Source organism: Mus caroli, chromosome 5 (assembly GCF_900094665.2).
Source record: "Mus caroli chromosome 5, CAROLI_EIJ_v1.1, whole genome shotgun sequence".
Taxonomy (NCBI): domain Eukaryota; kingdom Metazoa; phylum Chordata; class Mammalia; order Rodentia; family Muridae; genus Mus; species Mus caroli.
In genome coordinates, this window is record NC_034574.1 from 107,195,108 (window position 1) to 107,212,179 (window position 17,072).

At 53.3% G+C, this 17,072-nt stretch overlaps 1 protein-coding gene across 1 annotated transcript in view; it reads left to right on the forward strand.

Annotated features, from left to right (window-relative positions):
* Positions 1-12,978, forward strand: part of Acacb (acetyl-CoA carboxylase beta) — a 106,680-nt gene extending 93,702 nt beyond the window's left edge. The window contains exons 41-52 of the mRNA XM_029477795.1: positions 644-754; positions 1,725-1,868; positions 2,594-2,714; positions 3,991-4,087; positions 6,633-6,729; positions 7,235-7,370; positions 8,014-8,191; positions 8,567-8,679; positions 10,375-10,529; positions 10,796-10,966; positions 11,087-11,223; positions 11,702-12,978. Of these exons, the coding sequence (XP_029333655.1) occupies positions 644-754; positions 1,725-1,868; positions 2,594-2,714; positions 3,991-4,087; positions 6,633-6,729; positions 7,235-7,370; positions 8,014-8,191; positions 8,567-8,679; positions 10,375-10,529; positions 10,796-10,966; positions 11,087-11,223; positions 11,702-11,828 (1,587 nt within the window). The 3' untranslated portion in view covers positions 11,829-12,978. The remainder of the gene's footprint in view (positions 1-643; positions 755-1,724; positions 1,869-2,593; positions 2,715-3,990; positions 4,088-6,632; positions 6,730-7,234; positions 7,371-8,013; positions 8,192-8,566; positions 8,680-10,374; positions 10,530-10,795; positions 10,967-11,086; positions 11,224-11,701) is intronic.
* The last annotated feature ends 4,094 nt before the right edge of the window (positions 12,979-17,072 follow it).

Genomic DNA, 17,072 nt, shown 5'->3' on the forward strand with positions numbered 1-17,072 from the left:
AGACAGGGTTTCTCTGTGTAGCCTTGGCTGTCCTGGAACTCACTCTGTAGACCAGGCTGGCCTCGAACTCAGAAATCCACCTGCCTCTGCCTCCCCAGTGCTGGGATTAAAGACGTGCACCACCACTGCCGGGCTGACTGATTCCATTCTTTTCAGATACAAATCATGATGTTTACTCCTTATGACTATGACAAAAACACAGGATATACTCAATTTATAAAGAGAGAAGGTTAATTTGGAGTTTCAGGGGGGGGGGCACGAGATCTCGTGGTCTTGACGACTTGAGCCTCTTGTGGGGACATAAGGCAGAGAGCATCGTTGCTCAACCAGGTAGCCAGGGGCAAAGGAAGCTGCTGGTCTCTCGAGGTTCTCCTGGTGACGGTCCTCCAGTCCCCCAGGGACCCTCACAGGGCCCACCTCTTAAGTGTCTACTACCTCTAACTGGGCCTCTGAGGAGCATTTTTCATTTGCAGATAATAGCAGAAGCCAAGCTGGAGCAGGTACCAGGAGAAAATGAGACTCTAGCCAGTGGTAGTATATACCTGTAATCCCCACACCTGGGAGGCAGAGGCAGGAGACTTTAGAGTTCTACCAGCTGTGGCTGTGCAGTGAGATGCCCCTCTGTGTGTGTGTGTCTCCGTAGGTGACCTGCCGCGCCCTCGGAATCGGGGCTTACCTGGTGAGGCTTGGCCAGCGGGTGATCCAGGTGGAAAACTCCCACATCATCCTCACCGGAGCCGGTGCTCTCAACAAGGTGCCATAGGCGAGGCCAGGGGAGGGGCGGTGTGGGAACCCGGTCACATCTCACTCAGCAGCTGTCTTTGCCGGTGTTCCACTGCTGTGAAGAGACGGGCCATGACCATGACAATTCTTAGAAAGGACTACATTTAATGGGGGCTGGCTTACAGGTTCAGAGGTTCAGTCCTTTGTTGTCATGGGAAACATGGTAGCACACAGCCGTGGTACTGGAGGAGGTAGCTGAGAGTTCTGCATCTGGATGGGCAGGAAACAGGAAGAGACAGTTGGCCTGGCTTGAGTGCCTGAAACTTTAAAGCCCACCCTAGAGACAAACTTCTTCCAACAAGGCCACACCTCCAACAAGTTGACACCCCAGCAAGGCCACAACCCAGTGAGGCCACACCTCCATCAAGGCCACACCCAACGAAGCCACACCTCTAACAAAGCCACTCCCCCAACAAGGCTTCTTCCAATCTGGCCATTAGAGTGACGTCACACTTTGCAGGAAACCGAGAAAAGCCCCACAAGCGACTCTGCATCTTGTATGCTTTGGGGTAGAACCGCTAGTGTTCTGGCTCACCTGCAGTTAATCCCCCTTGAGCGTGTTTTGTTACCTGCAGGATTTTCCACGTGGCTCTGGACTCTCGGTGTTTAATTCTCACGCAGAGCCCATGGAGACGCTCCGCGTGTGGTTCTTGCAGCAGCACCTGGGTAGACCCGCTACAGACCTGCTGCGGAACTCTTTAGCTGACCTGATCTCAGGGGCGTTGACGGTTCCCAAATTAGACTGCATTTTTAGAATTGCCTAGAGTTCTTAGAGACACAGAGACCACCAATGCCTGGCCCTCCCCCTGAAGACCCTGAAGGAATTGGTTTGGGTATAGCCTACGAGCGTTTTAGAATCTTCCAGGTCATCCTGACAGGCAGCCATAGCAGAGGACCCAGCAAGATGGGGTGGCTTTGCTAACCATGCTATGTCAAAGCAGGTCCTGGGAAGAGAGGTCTACACGTCCAACAACCAGCTGGGTGGCGTGCAGATCATGCACACCAACGGGGTCTCCCACGTCACTGTGCCAGATGACTTCGAGGGGGTCTGCACCATTCTGGAATGGCTGTCATTTATACCGAAGGTGCGGTGTTCCCTGGCAACCTGAAGCCTGGGCGCCTGTGGGGGTAGGCTCCTCGCACTCTCCCTCTCAGATACCCAGCCTTGTGCCGTTGCTTTTGGGGAAGCTCTGAAGTATGTTGTAAGGACTGGGTATGTGGGTACGCCGCTGTCTGCCGATCCTTTGAAAGAGGTGATGTTGGACAAAGCGAGCCTCAGACCTCACAGACAGCCTTCATCTGTTCCTGGCTTCCTCATCAGGAGCAGTAATCGTGGGGCATCCTCCCAATCTTTCTGAGCCTTCGTTTTCCTCATCTGGGAAGTGTGTTACCATGGTGATGAGGGGGCCTGATGCCCAGGGCCTCCCCTGCAAGGCTACCCTGGACTATACTGATCAGAGTTATCCCTAGTCACCACAGGACCAACCCTGATTAGTTACCCATCGTCCCACGGGACTGCTCTAACTAGTCTTGACTAGGTAGGTATTTGGGTCTCAGTTTCTTCAATTGCTCTGCTTAGATAATGCAGGTCCCGAGTGGCTCCCAGACTCTATCTGAACTCTAACACACTTGGGTCGCTTAAGTTTCAGAAAAATGTAGATAGCAGTTACTACCGTTTTTTTCTAGCCGGAGCAGTGGCTTGGAAGCCCCAGTGAGGGGCGCTGCTGCACAGCTAGGGATGTGCACAGAGGGGAAAGCACTTGGATGCCACCACAGGGACAGACTGGACGGCCCTGGCCTTCTTTTCTAGGACAATCGCAGCCCGGTCCCCATCACCACTCCTTCTGACCCCATCGACAGGGAAATTGAATTCACCCCAACCAAAGCTCCCTACGACCCCAGGTGGATGCTTGCAGGCAGGCCTCACCCAAGTAAGTCCCTAAGTTTGTTCCCCGGGGGGAGGGGGGAACCCCCAGACTTGGGGCTCTTTAGTGGGTCTATGGTAAAGGGCCACTTTGATGGAAGTGTTTATGTATTTCCCATCTCCCAGCAGGGGGTGGGTATGTGTGAGGTCAAAGGCAGGGCTGGAGACTGGACTCTGGGCTTTTCCTGGGCCATGGACCAGTAAGGCTTGCAAACAGCTCAGTGTCTGGAGCCAAGGGTTTAAGTTCAGTGCTGTCGAGGTCTTCCCTCCCTAAGTGTTCAGTGATGCCATCTCCCTCTTGCCTTTTCCCCTCTGGCTAAACTTCACAAGGGAGAGTGGCTTCTTTCACATACACATATGACATATCATTGTGCACACACATGCACACACGTTTTCTCCCTCCCCGGGGAATACCTTTGTCTCTTAGAGGTATGCTGTATTACGAGGATCGCCCAGATGGGAAGGCTGAACTGTCCTGTCATCCCTGGCCCAGGGCTAGATGTTCATGTGCCTTCAGCTGTGTAGTTGTGCAGACAAGGGCCTCTCTACAGCAGAAGGATCCCCATGGCTTCTTTGTTTCATAGAGCTCTCCCTCCAGCGGTATCTCCCACTGTGTGCTGTGTCCTGTCGAGCCAGCCCCGAGTCCCAAGTCAAAGGCTGAAGCAGCAGATTCCGTTCCCAGGCATCCAACCTCTACTGTGCCCTTTGAGTCCCCTGCTGCCAGGCCTTGCAGCTCTGCCAGAATGACAGCCATTTGCCCCCACCATGGTCCCCAACCCCAGCCCTGGCTGCAGTACCAATGTCACCGTGTGTCTCTCTGAGACACGAGGTGACCTGCTTCCTCTCAGGGATACTGAGCTGTAGCCAGTGGGCCAGAATAAGGTTCCAGGGTCGATGGTCCCTTCCTGGAATCTCACCTTGTGGGGAGAAGGCATTTTCTAACCCTGCCACCTCTAAGGAGGGGCATCTGGGGCTGTGTTTGGGATGTCAGCACGTCTGGCATTATATGAGCACTTGGAGGGAGTTTGAATACCCCCAGAAATGAATTCCCGTCTTGATGTAGCTTTTGTAGTCATGGTTTTATTTTGTGTTTTGTTTGGGGGTTTTGTGTGTGTGTGTGTGTGTATGTGTGTGTGTGTATGTGTAAAGGTTTAGACTCCGTGTGGTCTTAAGTAGAAAAGAACACAGGCCTATTATAAGGTCAAAGCCACATCAGTGTACCCCGCCAGGCAGATGTGGGCCTCCCCAGACCTCAGCCAGGGCCTCCATCCTTCTGCCCGCAGCTCTGAAGGGGACCTGGCAGAGTGGATTTTTTGACCATGGCAGTTTCAAGGAAATCATGGCACCCTGGGCCCAGACTGTGGTGACGGGACGAGCAAGGTAACTCAAAGATGGGTGGACTGCACATGTCTGCCCACCAGGCGTGGGGCCTCTCAGGCACTAGGCTGGGGCTGCCAGGGCCCTCTCTTCTTGGTCCATAGGTTTTTCTGAATGTGAAGAACAAAATGGAGGAATGGGGAAATAGCTAAGAAGTGCTTGCCATGCCAGCAGGAGGGCCCGAGTCCGGATTCCTGGCACCCACATGAGAAGCCGGGTGCTGCATATGACGTTAGAGCTAGGGTTAGGGAGTCAGAGCCCAGCCATGCTGCTCACCACTCTCAGGTGGAGAGATCCAGGTAATGACTGACCCTGTGTCATAATATGAGGAAGAGAATGAGGAAGACAGCTGGCAGTGAACTTTACATGCAGGTACACACATGCACGCACACACGCATGTGTGCATACTTACCCACACATGCCTACATGCCATACACATAGGCACATGAACACATGCATGTGTGCACACAGCATACACATGTATACACATGTACACACATGTACACACATGCACACAGCATACACATGTATACACATGTACACACATGTACACACATGCATACACACATGTGCACATACACATGCATGCACGCACGCACGCACACACGCACACACACACACACACACACACAGTGTGCTTATACACCTCACACAGACTCCAAAAATAAAAAAGTAAAAATAATGCAAGCTGAACCCTGAGGAAAGCTGGGAGCAAGAGGGGTGGTCCTCCCCATCCAGTGCCAGACAGTCATTCCTGAAAACATGCATACGTGTAACCTCACATGGCCTGAGCGGGTTATAGTTAGGAATACATACGTATATGCGAATACATATATACATACAATAGCATTAAAAGCAGAGACCATGAATTTAAAGGAGAGGTGAGAGGGGCATATAGGAGGGGTTTGATGGAGGGAGAAAAGAGAAGAGAAGCATTGTAATTAAATTAGGATCTCAACAATAAAGGAAAGAAAGCCAGTTTGGAGAAACGTGTCATGGAAGGTGAAGCCACCTGTGCAGTGGGAGCCCACCTGAGCCTTAGAGCCTCTGCCACCTACTGTGGGAGCTGTGACCTTTGACCCAGATCAGTCCCACAGCCATAGGCCCCCCCCAGAAGGTGTCTCTGGGGGTGTTAAATGTTTCCAGAGATGAGCAGCCCACCTCATCATGTCATACCCATCTCTGCGCCACTCCAGCCACCAGGGCGCTCTTCCCCTCCAGTGTGGCCCATTCAGATTCCCAGCATGACGTCATCGTGACGTCACAGCTACAAATCCAGGCTTTACCACGCTCCACCTTCCCCAGGCCTCTATAGCCTGGTCTGTTTCATGGAGATGATAATACAGTCCAAAGGATTGCTGCAGCCACAGGAGCAGTGCTGTGCTGGGCGCTTCATGTGTGTCACATGCTCCCTACTGGGTCTCACGGGCAATAGACAGCACAGTTATAGGCACAGGACCATGAGATGGCTCAACAGGTCACACGCTTGTCCCACAGTTCAGTTCCTAAGACCAGCACGAAGGTGGAAGACAACAGACCCCAAAAGGCCCCTTCACTCATTCAGTATAGCACATGTGTACACACACACACACACACACACACACACACACACACACGTTGTAAAGTCATGAGTCATTGGCCTTTAGTTATATGCCTCCTATTTATTTTAGAAACCCTTTTCATACAATCCTTGAATGAACCCCTCCACCATGGAGCCCTCCCTAGGAAGAGACCACCAACCTGGTAGAGTAGCACGGGTAAAGGACAGAGGTGCAGCAGTGGCTCCAGGTGTTGATAGCCCAGGTTGACAGGTGGTGACATCATGGTCCCATCTAAGCCAGGCCCTATGGTACTTGATAATGCTCACCCCCTCCCTGGTTTTGAGTACCGGGGGTGGAACCCCGCGCCCCCCCCCCCCCCCGTGCATGCCAGGCAAAAAGCTGTATCACTGAGTTGTATCCCAACATCCTTTGCTGTGTGGCTCAGGCTGGCTTTGAACCCTTGATCTTCCTGCCTTGGCTTCCTAAGTAGCTGGGTCACAGATCTGTGCCACCAATCCTGGCTTGCTTCGGCCTTTTCCCTGTGTGACTCGGTTCGGTGCCCAAGCTGCTCAGGGTGTAACTGCTGGCCAGATGTGATGATTTAAGTCATAATTCAGGACGGGGAAATGGCTAGGTTGCAAAGCACCTGCCTGGCACATGCCAAGTCCCAAGCTTCATCCTAGTGCCAAAAACTCTGAAGTGAGAGGAGGATGCTGGGAACTGTGAGTGGTTCAGAGTCGCCATCTTAGATGCACGGCCCGAGGGGCAGACGTCTCCTGTGGGTTCAGCACCATCCTGCCCTGACTGTTCTCACCCTAGCAGGACACCTATAGCTCCGCATGGACCTTAGTGACTCGGTGCTGCCCCTTTGCCTTGCAACCAGCTCACCCCACTTCCAGCCCTCGTTCCCACCTGGACAGGCCTGGCAGCAGATGGGGTAGACCCCGAGGCCCTGAGCTCTGCCTGCAGGCAGCCCAGTGCTGAGCCCTTGTGTGTTCACCTTGCAGGCTAGGGGGCATCCCTGTGGGAGTGATTGCTGTGGAGACTCGGACTGTGGAGGTGGCTGTCCCCGCTGACCCTGCCAACTTGGATTCTGAGGCCAAGGTGAGGGGCCGGGAGCCGTGACCACTGGGGACAGGAGTAGATCCTTTCATCCGGTTCAGAGAAGCCTCTGAGAGCCAGAGAGCAGAGGCCTCAAGTAGGGATTGGTCTGGGGGCTCTGCCTTTCTCCCTACCAAAGCTCCACGGGACACATATTCCAATAGTCTGGGTTTCTTTCCGGGATGGTAATGGTCCCCAGTCCCCCGCTGCTCTACTCTTGTTCCTGGGAGCTGCAATGAGGTCTCAACTACTGTGTTGTCAGGCTGAGCATGAGAATAAGGGACCCGTTGAGGTCCTAAGGGTATGGCCATGCTTTGGGTCTCTAGGGAGCCCTGGCTTTGGTACATGTCCTAGTAAGGGTTACTATTGTGGTAAAACACCATGACCAAAGCAGCTTGGGGAGGAAAGGGTTAATTTGGCTTACACCTCCACATCACTGTTCATCACTGAAGGAAGTCAGGGCAGGAACCTGGAGGTCAGTGTCTGACCTAAGTGACTCTGTGCACAGATCATCCAGCAGGCCGGCCAGGTGTGGTTCCCAGACTCGGCCTACAAGACGGCGCAGGTCATCAGGGACTTCAACAAGGAGCGCCTGCCTCTCATGATCTTCGCCAACTGGAGGGGCTTCTCCGGAGGCATGAAGGGTAAGCCGGCCCTTTCATATGTGTCACTGTGGTGTCTCTCGATAGCCCCGGGAGTTTCCTGGGGTCACGTGATGGGCCGTGCAGAGAGGTCTGCTCTGCAAGCTCCTAGGTGACCTGGGTAGTTCTGTGTGGATGAGGAAGGCGTATGTCCACCCACCTTCCTCAGAGCTGAGCTATAGTTGCAGTCTCTCTAAGTCACCCAGAATGTCCAGAGAGATAAGGTTCCCAGGTACTGAAGGAGGAGCTGAGGTGGGAGAGAGGCATATCTGGGTGACCTCTCTGTGTCCCCAAACCCCTCCTTTGTGAAAGGAGAGGACCGCAGCGAGGGTCCCGTGCACTGGTCCCACCTGTAACCTGTTATCATGGTATTGCAGCATCACCAGATAGGGTGTGGGGATGCGGAGCAGAGGCTTTGTGTACCAGATAGGTGGGTGAGCTTGGGCATCCCCATGCTTGAGCTGACAGATGAAGACAACTCACTCATGCAGGAGAACAGCCTGCCCAAGGTCACATGGGCACTGAAGGAGGGGACCAGACCTGGACCAGACCAGGCTCTCCAAGCCTCCCTCAGGAGCCCAGGGCAGAGAAGGCTGCAGGAGGCTTTGTGGGTGCCCGAGTCTCCTAAGCAGGCCTCGCTTTGTAGACATGTATGAGCAGATGCTGAAGTTTGGCGCCTACATCGTGGATGGTCTCCGCCTGTACGAGCAGCCCATTCTCATCTACATCCCTCCCTGTGCTGAGCTCCGTGGGGGCTCCTGGGTTGTCCTGGACTCCACCATCAACCCCCTGTGCATAGAGATGTATGCGGACAAAGAGAGCAGGTGAGCGTTGTCACCTACACTGTCTCGACAGAGTTAGGGCTCCAGAGGACAAACCCAGACCAGGGTAAGAAGCCGGCCTCGGCAGTGTGCACTAACCTGGGCCCAGATGGTAGTGGGTGTTGGTTGGCAAATCCCTGGGGCTTGCTGGCTAGTCTGTCTAACCAAATCAGTGAGAGACCCTGCCTCAAAAAAGTAAGGTGGACCCCTTACATTGACCTATGATCTTTACAGGCATGTACGCACAGATACACATACACAATACACACAAAGTCATAAGGCGTTAAAAGAAATAAGCAAATAAAGAGAGAGAAAAAAAAGAGCCCAGGGCAGGAGTGTCTGTCCTTAGCCCTTCCCCCTGTCCTCTCCTCTGTCCAGGGGCGGTGTTCTGGAGCCGGAGGGCACGGTGGAGATTAAATTCCGGAAGAAAGATCTGGTGAAGACCATAAGGAGGATAGACCCAGTGTGTAAGAAGCTCATGGGACAGCTGGGTAAGTGGGTCACACACTCTCCACCCCCAGATCACACAGGCTCCACCCCCAAGGTCCCACAGGCTCCACCCCCAGGTCACACAGACTCCACCCTCAGATCCCAAGGCTCTACCCTCAGATCACACAGGCCCCACCCCCAGGTTACACAGACTCCACCCTCAGATCACACAGGCTCCACCCCCAAGTCACACATGTGCCATGCCCAGGTCACATAGCCACCTGCAGGTCAGCAAAGGCGCCAATTCTAGTGCATTAAGGGTAGAATGAGTATGTATCAAACTGTGAGACCCCAAAGCCAGCCCACATTTGCAATCAGCCCGTTCCACAGGATGCTGCAAGTGGCAGATATCTGGGGAAGTTTCGGTTTGTGTGTCCTCGGTGAGATGGCTTGGCAGAGGGACCCAGATATGAACACAAAATTAATTTTCAGAGCTGTGTTCTGACCACAGCCCATCTCTGGGGCCGGGGTGGAGCGTTCCTCTATGGCAGGCTGTCTGCACCCAGAGGTTCGGGCTCTGGAGCGATTGAGGTGAGGGATATTCATCCTGTAATCACATAATCAGCGCGCTGTCCCATATGCATAGCGTGACACGGTTGAATCATTTGGGGTCCACGGGGGACACCAGAACATGGTGATGATAATGTCCCGTTAGAGTCCCCGGCTGGAGAGATACACTTTTCCAGATTGTATTTGGTGAATGCCTTACTTCGCTTCACTCCTCTGACGTCAGTCATTACGGTGTGTAACGTCCAGATGACCAGGGCCTCTGGGATTTGGCTTTGCACTTTCGTGACTTTGTGTTTGTGTAGAATTGGCATTTTGTCTGGAAACATCTATTATAAGGTTTTTTTCCTTTTTATTACATTTATTTTGTGTGTGTGTGTCTGTCTGTCTGTCTGTCTCTGTGTCTGTCTCTCTGTCTCTATTTCTTTCTCTGTCTGTGTTTCTGTGTGTATGTGTGTGTGTGTGTCTGTCTCTCTCTCTCTCTCTCTCTCTCTCTGTGTCTCTCTGTGTTTCTCTGTGTCTGTTTCTCTCTGTGTGTGTCTGTGTTTCTTTCTTTCCGTGTATGTCTGCCTGTCTATCTCTCTCTGTGTATGTGTGTGTGTGTGTGTATGTATCTCTCTGTGTGTCTGTGTTTCTCTCTGTGTGTATGTGTGTGTCTGCCACAGCACGTGTGCGGATGTCAGGACAACTTGCAAGAATCTATTCGCTCCTCCCACCATGTGGGTCCCGGAAATCAAACTCAGATCATCAGGCTTGGCAGCAAGCACCCTTTCTCTCCTGAGCCATCTTGCTGGCCCCCTTATTAGGACTCTAAGTGTGGATTTCCTTGTTAAACAGTGCTGTCTTCATCCCTACCCATCCCCTCCCTTGGCAGAACTGTGGCATAGAGTTAGCATATCTCCACTGTATTTATTATCTGTCTGAAAACAAGAGCTGATGGTATGCTGAAGCCCAGGGCAAGGCTGGGGTTTTACCCAGATGCTGTCTTGGGGCTGTGATTGCATTTCCAAGGCTGCAGGACAACTTAATTTAGGAGCAGCATTGGCATCGCAGCCCGGACTCTCGCAGGGCAGGGCCTCTTGTCTGTGGTTTTTCAAATAAAACAAAAACCCAAGAAAATCCACCCCAGCCCCCACATGGCTACCCCTCACAGCCCCTGAAAATCCTAACTGCTTTCTGCTCACCTGCAGGGAAAGCCCAGCTTCCCGACAAGGACCGGAAGGAGCTGGAGGGCCAGCTGAAGGCCCGGGAGGAACTGCTGCTTCCCATCTACCACCAGGTGGCAGTGCAGTTCGCCGACCTGCACGACACCCCGGGCCATATGCTGGAGAAGGGAATCATTTCTGTAAGGGTTCCCTACGGCCACCACCGGGATGCAGAGGAATACAAAGGGGTTTGGGATGGATTCAATTCTGGGTTCAGGGGGCTGTGTGGGCGGTTCAGTCTGAGCATGTCAGCAGGAGCCGGCAGGCGCCCATCCCCCTACACTGGACATCCCCACTTATAGGACAAGGTGGGCAGGAACCAGGTAGCCATCTTGGGGCACGGCCTTGGCCGTTTCCCTCCCTCTCCCCTGCTCCTCCGTGGGTGCTCAGGTGGCCATGTCCACAGGATGTGCTGGAATGGAAGACTGCCCGCACCTTCTTCTACTGGAGGCTGCGCCGGCTGCTGCTGGAGGCCCAGGTGAAGCAGGAGATACTCCGAGCCAGCCCCGAGCTGAACCACGAGCACACACAGTCCATGCTGCGACGCTGGTTCGTGGAGACCGAGGGCGCCGTCAAGGTGGGCCTGAGCAGGGAGAGGGGAGCCCCAGCACGCAGGCACCGGGGGTCTGGGGGCTGCTGGCTGCCGCCCCTGCAGCAGCATCTCCGCCTGAGGTAGACTGTACCCATTGATCCCCAGGCCTACCTGTGGGACAGCAACCAGGTGGTGGTCCAGTGGCTGGAACAGCACTGGTCAGCCAGGGACAGCTTGCGCTCCACCATCCGTGAAAACATCAATTATCTGAAGCGGGACTCTGTCCTCAAGACCATCCAAAGGTGAGTAGCATGGCGTCAGCTGGGTCTAGGTGGGGCTTGTGTCATGGCTAGCACATGACTAGTGAGGACTCTATCCCAGACCTGAGGGCTGAGGATACTGGCTTTCTCCCCCCAGTCATTCTGTAGCCTCCAAGGAGGTGTCTCACAGGACACCTGGAACCCTGCCTGGCGTATAAAGCTGGGATTCAGGGGTATATCACTCTTCAGATCCTACCACACAACTGGAGGGCTATATATGCCACCTTGAGGCAGTCTGTCTCCAAGTCAGAATCCCGTGTACCCATAGGATTGTCTGTCCCCTCTCTCTCTACCTCCTTCCCCCACTCCCCCCTTCCCTGTGTGAGCACAGCAAGAGAAACTCTGGGCTCTGGCCTACTCAAGAGCAACATGGTGCCCTGAACAAAGACACTTAGAGGCACTGAACTGAGTGACAAAAGTGACCCTTCCCCCTGTCCCCTTTATCTCTCCTTCCCTGTAGTCTGGTCCAAGAACATCCAGAGGTCATCATGGACTGCGTGGCCTACCTGAGCCAGCACCTCACGCCAGCCGAGCGGATACAGGTGGCTCAGCTGCTGTCTACCACGGAGAGCCCCGCTTCCTCCTGATGAGCAACTCTGGCCACCCCTAGGACCCTGGACGGTGGGAATGGCCATGCAGCAGGCCTTCGAGGGACACGGGCTTATTTGGGGAAAGTTCACAGAGCCACCCTGAGCACTCCGAATGTAGCTGCGGTTCCTGACCAGCGTCTTCTGGACAGAAGGCCCCTGGGCCCCTGCTAAGGCGGGCACAGCCTCTCCTCACCTGGGGAGTTCAGGGTTTGTCCCAGTGGATAATTCTGCCGCTGCCTCTCTGAGGCCAACTGAACCAGGCACACTGAGTTCCTTGTGATTTTTGCCTGAGATGGGGACCCAGTGTCTGATCACAAGATACTTGTTCTACCATGTTGGTTTGCACTCAGCTCCTTGCGTCCCTCAGCAGAGTAAATGGGCCAAAGAGAATGCCAGACGAGACCCAAGAAAACGTCTTTTTGTGATGAGGCTTATTAGACGCTTACCAAGGGCAAAAATGATTTCCTTTTTTTGTTGTTGATTTTCATTTAAGAGAATAAAGTGACATTTTATTCTCCAAGTGGCCCTAGTGAGTCAGGACAACCATCTGTCCTATTAGAGAGGTTCTCCAGAGATAAAGGACAAACAGGCAGGACACCTAGCATTCAGCATGGCTGGAGGAGAGTTACTGCCTCGGTTCCCAGGCTCTGTAAGCCCTCTCTTCCCAAGTGGAGCAAGGACTGGACCTCACTCCGTGCCTCCTGCAGATTGGCCATCCACAGGGTACCAAGTACCCTACTGCCTGAGTGCAGAGAGGCTGTCCCTCACCCCTCCCAGAACCTCTGGCCAATATACTTTCTCACCTTGTGCCTTGATACCATGGCAGGAGCCAACAGCGCTGGACCAGTGACCCAGGGCTGTGCCTCGAACACTCTGGATCCTCTTACAGAGACTTTCCCAGCACTGCCAGGCACCGCAGCATCAGGACCTGAATGAGATGCTCCGGCCAAGGGTGGGGTGGGGGATGCTGGGGTAAGTGGAGAACCCCACTCTGTTGCTGCCCTTCTTGGGGGATAAAGGGTTCTTCTGGGCAAGGTCCTCTTGATGTGGAGGAAAGCCCAGACCATCACTGGCTGCTGCCCTGACCACTTGGGTGCGCTGAAGAGGCTGCCGAAAGAGCTGCAAAATAAACTATTTTTTGAAGGAAGCTTCTGCCCTTGATTTATTCTGTGGCACAGAGGAGCCCAGCAGTTGGCAGGTGGAAAGGGGGTAGACGGTTCTCAGCTCCCCTCAGAATCTCCCTCTGTCAAACACCAGAGGGAGGCCCAGGCAGCTTTCACACCAGTTCCCATCCCTTTCCATCACCAGGATGGCATGAGCTCAGAGAGGTCAAGACACTTGCCCAGTCACACAGGATGAAACGGAAGGTGTCCAGTCTGTTTGACTGTCAAGCCCAGCCCCTTCCTTCTGTGACACAGAGGTGTGGTGTGCCTGGACTGGTGATCTACACTTGGAATTGTCTGTCCCTGCAGTCTTGCCCTGCATAGGAACCCCCCCCCCCCTATTATCCCTAACCCAACCCATCCCACAGCTTATCTCTTCATAGGGACTGCTCAGTCTTGACTCTCAATTATCAGTTACTACTTTTCTTCTGATCCAGCATCTTTCCCAGCCAATCAGAGTTCTCCAGCGCTGTAGGGTAGAGAGAACCTGTCCCACAGAGGGAGGTACCAGAGAGGCCCAGGCCTATTGGTAATTTCTGGATGCCTGAATCAAGCCAGGCCTGAAGCCAGAGGGAGCCTGTCCGGGTTGTTTGTATTTAAAATGCTCTCCCTAGTTTGAAAAAGAGCCACAGCCCAGAAAAAAGATCAAGACTCTCCCTCCTGTCTGCGAACAGCTCCTCCACTGGGGTGCGACACGTGAACCCCCATTCATTCAGTGTCAACTAACTTGGTCTAGTGCTGCGGTCATGTGGCTTCATGTGTGCCATGTATCTGTCATGATGGGAACTATTTGGCCATAGTCCTCTATTATATCACCCCTAGCTTTTACAGTTGTACTCACACACACTTGCGCAAACACACACTCATGTACAACTCAAGTGCACACACTTCCACAGGGCACACTCACACAAGCATGTTTGCACACACATACTTGCATGCACACACTCGTGTGCACAGACATACACACTTGCAAACGATGATCCCTGAGCCTTGAGGTGAGGGGGTGGGGGGGCTGTGTGATACAGAGCTCTTAGAGCTGAGTAACTTACTCTCCACTCTCTGACAAGCTGGGAGTCGGTCAGCCGCCGCCCACCACCAGGAGACGATGCTCTGATGAGGGTCGGGAGCCGAACTCATCCTGGATACAAGGGTAACCAGAGGGTTGTGTGATTGGATACTCTGTCCATTTAGCAACATGATAGGGGCAGGCTCTCCCCTGGGGCCTATCCCCTCCCTGTGAGTCCTTGACCCAGTTAACAGTTCTAGGCAGGACTTCAACCTTGAGGCTCACACCTTAAAGCTGATGAGGAAGGAGTGGGTTGTTCCCTACATAGCCTTCGAGCGGCCATTGTGCCTGGGGGTGTATCTTGCCAGGCTGACTGTAGCTCACAGAGTTCAAAGATTTGTAACAATGTTGGTTAGTTTTCTTCCCCAGAGTCCACATGGCACTTCCTGTCGCTCTCAGTAGGGAGGACACCTCCAGGTCAGGACCAGCCTGATTTCTCCATGTTGTGTCTTCGGCAATAAGGTCTCAGCATCAAGTTCTGTGGGCAACCAAGAGCAATGGCAGTAGCCTGTAGTATTTGATTGGGGTGGGGGTGTATATGGGCCCTCACTAGCCAACAAGTCAAAGGGCATAACCCAAGCATGAGACTTTTTAAAAAGTGCTCTTTGCATCTTGCCAAGTGGAAATTTTATTCCTATCGCAATGGATTCTTGTTTCCTTGCTCCCAGTCCCCCCACCCCACCCTATTTTCTATCTCTGGATTTCACAACCGCGTGATTAAGCTGGTATTGGCTTATTTCATTTAACACAATGTCCTCAAGGTTCCTCCACCTCATGACGTGGGCCTGATTTCCCTTTTTAAGGCTGAACTCGTTCTGTCATGTTCCTAGAACTCAGTAGTTTTCTCCTGTAGGAAGGAGGCTGCAGTTGCTTCTGCCCTGGCTATTGTGATAATCCTGCAGGGGAGGGGAATGTGTGCATCTCCAGGTCCTATTTTTCCCTTTCTGTTCTTTTGGGTCTGTATCCTGAAGTGGGCTCCTTTGGTAATTCTCTGTCGCCTCTTAGAGGAACCCCCAGGGTTTTCAGTGCCCAGCACCAAGATACCAGCATTCCTGCCTCACAGGCGAAATACCAAGACACTGATGCTCTGCGCTCTGCCTCACCTCCCTCCCTGCCTGCCTGACTTCCACACTCCTCTCCCACCTCTTTCAGTTCTGGAACATGCCCAAGGCAGATCCAGCCCTTCCCAGAGGCAGGTGGGTTCACCCTCATCTTTCCTGGTTTTACACCGTGACCCTGAGGTGAGTTGGGCTAAACTCTGGGCTCTGCTGTGCCTGGATCTGCCTGGCTGTGGCAGCAGAGCCCTTGATGACTCCTTGTGTTCTTCTCTTGGATTCCCCATTTCCATCCTTTGATCAACAGATCACTTAGACTTCACAGCAGTGCCCATAACCCAGGTATAATGGTATGCACCTGTCATGTCAGCATCGGGGAGCCCGAGGCAGGAGGATCGTGAGTTCGGGGATAGCTTGGGCTACATAGCAAGCACCCTTTGTGCCAAATAAAACAAATTGGCCCTGTTTACTGCCCCATTCAGGGTCTAGAGGGTCATTTAAAAAAATTTACTTTTATGTGTGTTGATGATTTTGCCTGTATGTCTGCCTTTCTGTCTACATGAGGGTGTCAGATCCTATGGAACTGGAGTTACAGACAGTTGTGAGCTGCCACCTGGGTGCTGGGAATCGAACCCTGGTCCTCTTAACCACTGAGCCATCTCTCCAGCCCTGAGGGTTCTTTTTCACCCAGAACAGTAAGGGCCCAGGAGCTGCTAGTCCTCAGTGAGCTTGGCCAGGTGTAGTTGTTTTGCTTCAGTTTGACATAGGCTAGGGTCATCTGGGACAAGGTAGCCTCAACTGGGAAACTACCTCCATACAAGTGGCTTGTAAACAAGTCTGTGCAGCATTTTCTTGATTAATGATTGATGTGGGTGAGCCCGGGTGGGCCCCACCCACTGGATGGTCAGGTGGTCCAGGACAGGCAGTCCTGGGTTCTATAAGAAAGGAGGCTGAGAAAGCCATGGGGAGCAAGCCAGTAAGCAGCACTCCTCCATGGCTTCTGCATCAGCTCCTGCCTCCAGGTTCCTGTCCTGCGTGAGTTCCCGTCCTGACTCCCCTCAGTGATAGACTGTGACCTGTAAGCCAAACAAACCCTTTCTCCTGGAGTTACTTTTGGGCATAGTCTTTATCATAGCAACAGAGAACAGCTAGGACAGCAGGTTTCCATGTTTACTCAGAGAAACTGCCCGGTTCCGAAGGTGGGGAGTGTCGTGGCTGAGGCCACTGAAGATACCTGTAGGATCTGAACACCCCATAGGACAGGGGGAACAGTCCCCAAAACTAAGTTGACATGGCTCCCATGTCCTGGTATTGCTGGTCCCTAGGCACACTGCTGGCTGAGCTGAGGGCTATACCGAGGGACAGCTGTCATGGGTTGGACAAATCTTGGTGGACATGGTGGTTCAAGGGTATGATGGATGGGAGGCCACTTAGTTTCCGAATGTCACTTGTTGTCCTTGAGGCTTGGAGACTTGAGGCCCAGCATCACACCACAGGGCCATCTGAAACAGGTCATTCTGGTGTCCTGGCTCTACCTCCAACTGTTCGCAGGTCTCCTAGCCCTCCCTCACCCCCACCCTTCACCCCCCATCCTAGCAGCTGCTGTTGGGACAAGGGGCCAGTGTCTGACGACTCTGGAGTCAGTTGTGGGGGAGGTTTGTGGCTAAATGGGATCTGGTGCCTCTTACTGACACACCTAGGCTTACTCCCAGGTGCTCCTCCCAGCCTCAGTTTACCCTTGTAACATCAGTATGGTTGGTTTTCTGTGGGTCAGTAACACAGGAGTTTAAACACATTTTCTCCTTGTAGGAGACCAGAAGCCCCGGGGTCTCACTGGGCTAAGATCACGACATCAGCAGTGCAGCTGGATTGGCAATCAGTCTCAGTACTGGGGAGATGATGCTTCTATTGGTTGAGCCTATGCCACAGAGCACACTTGATGGATAAGCCACAGAGT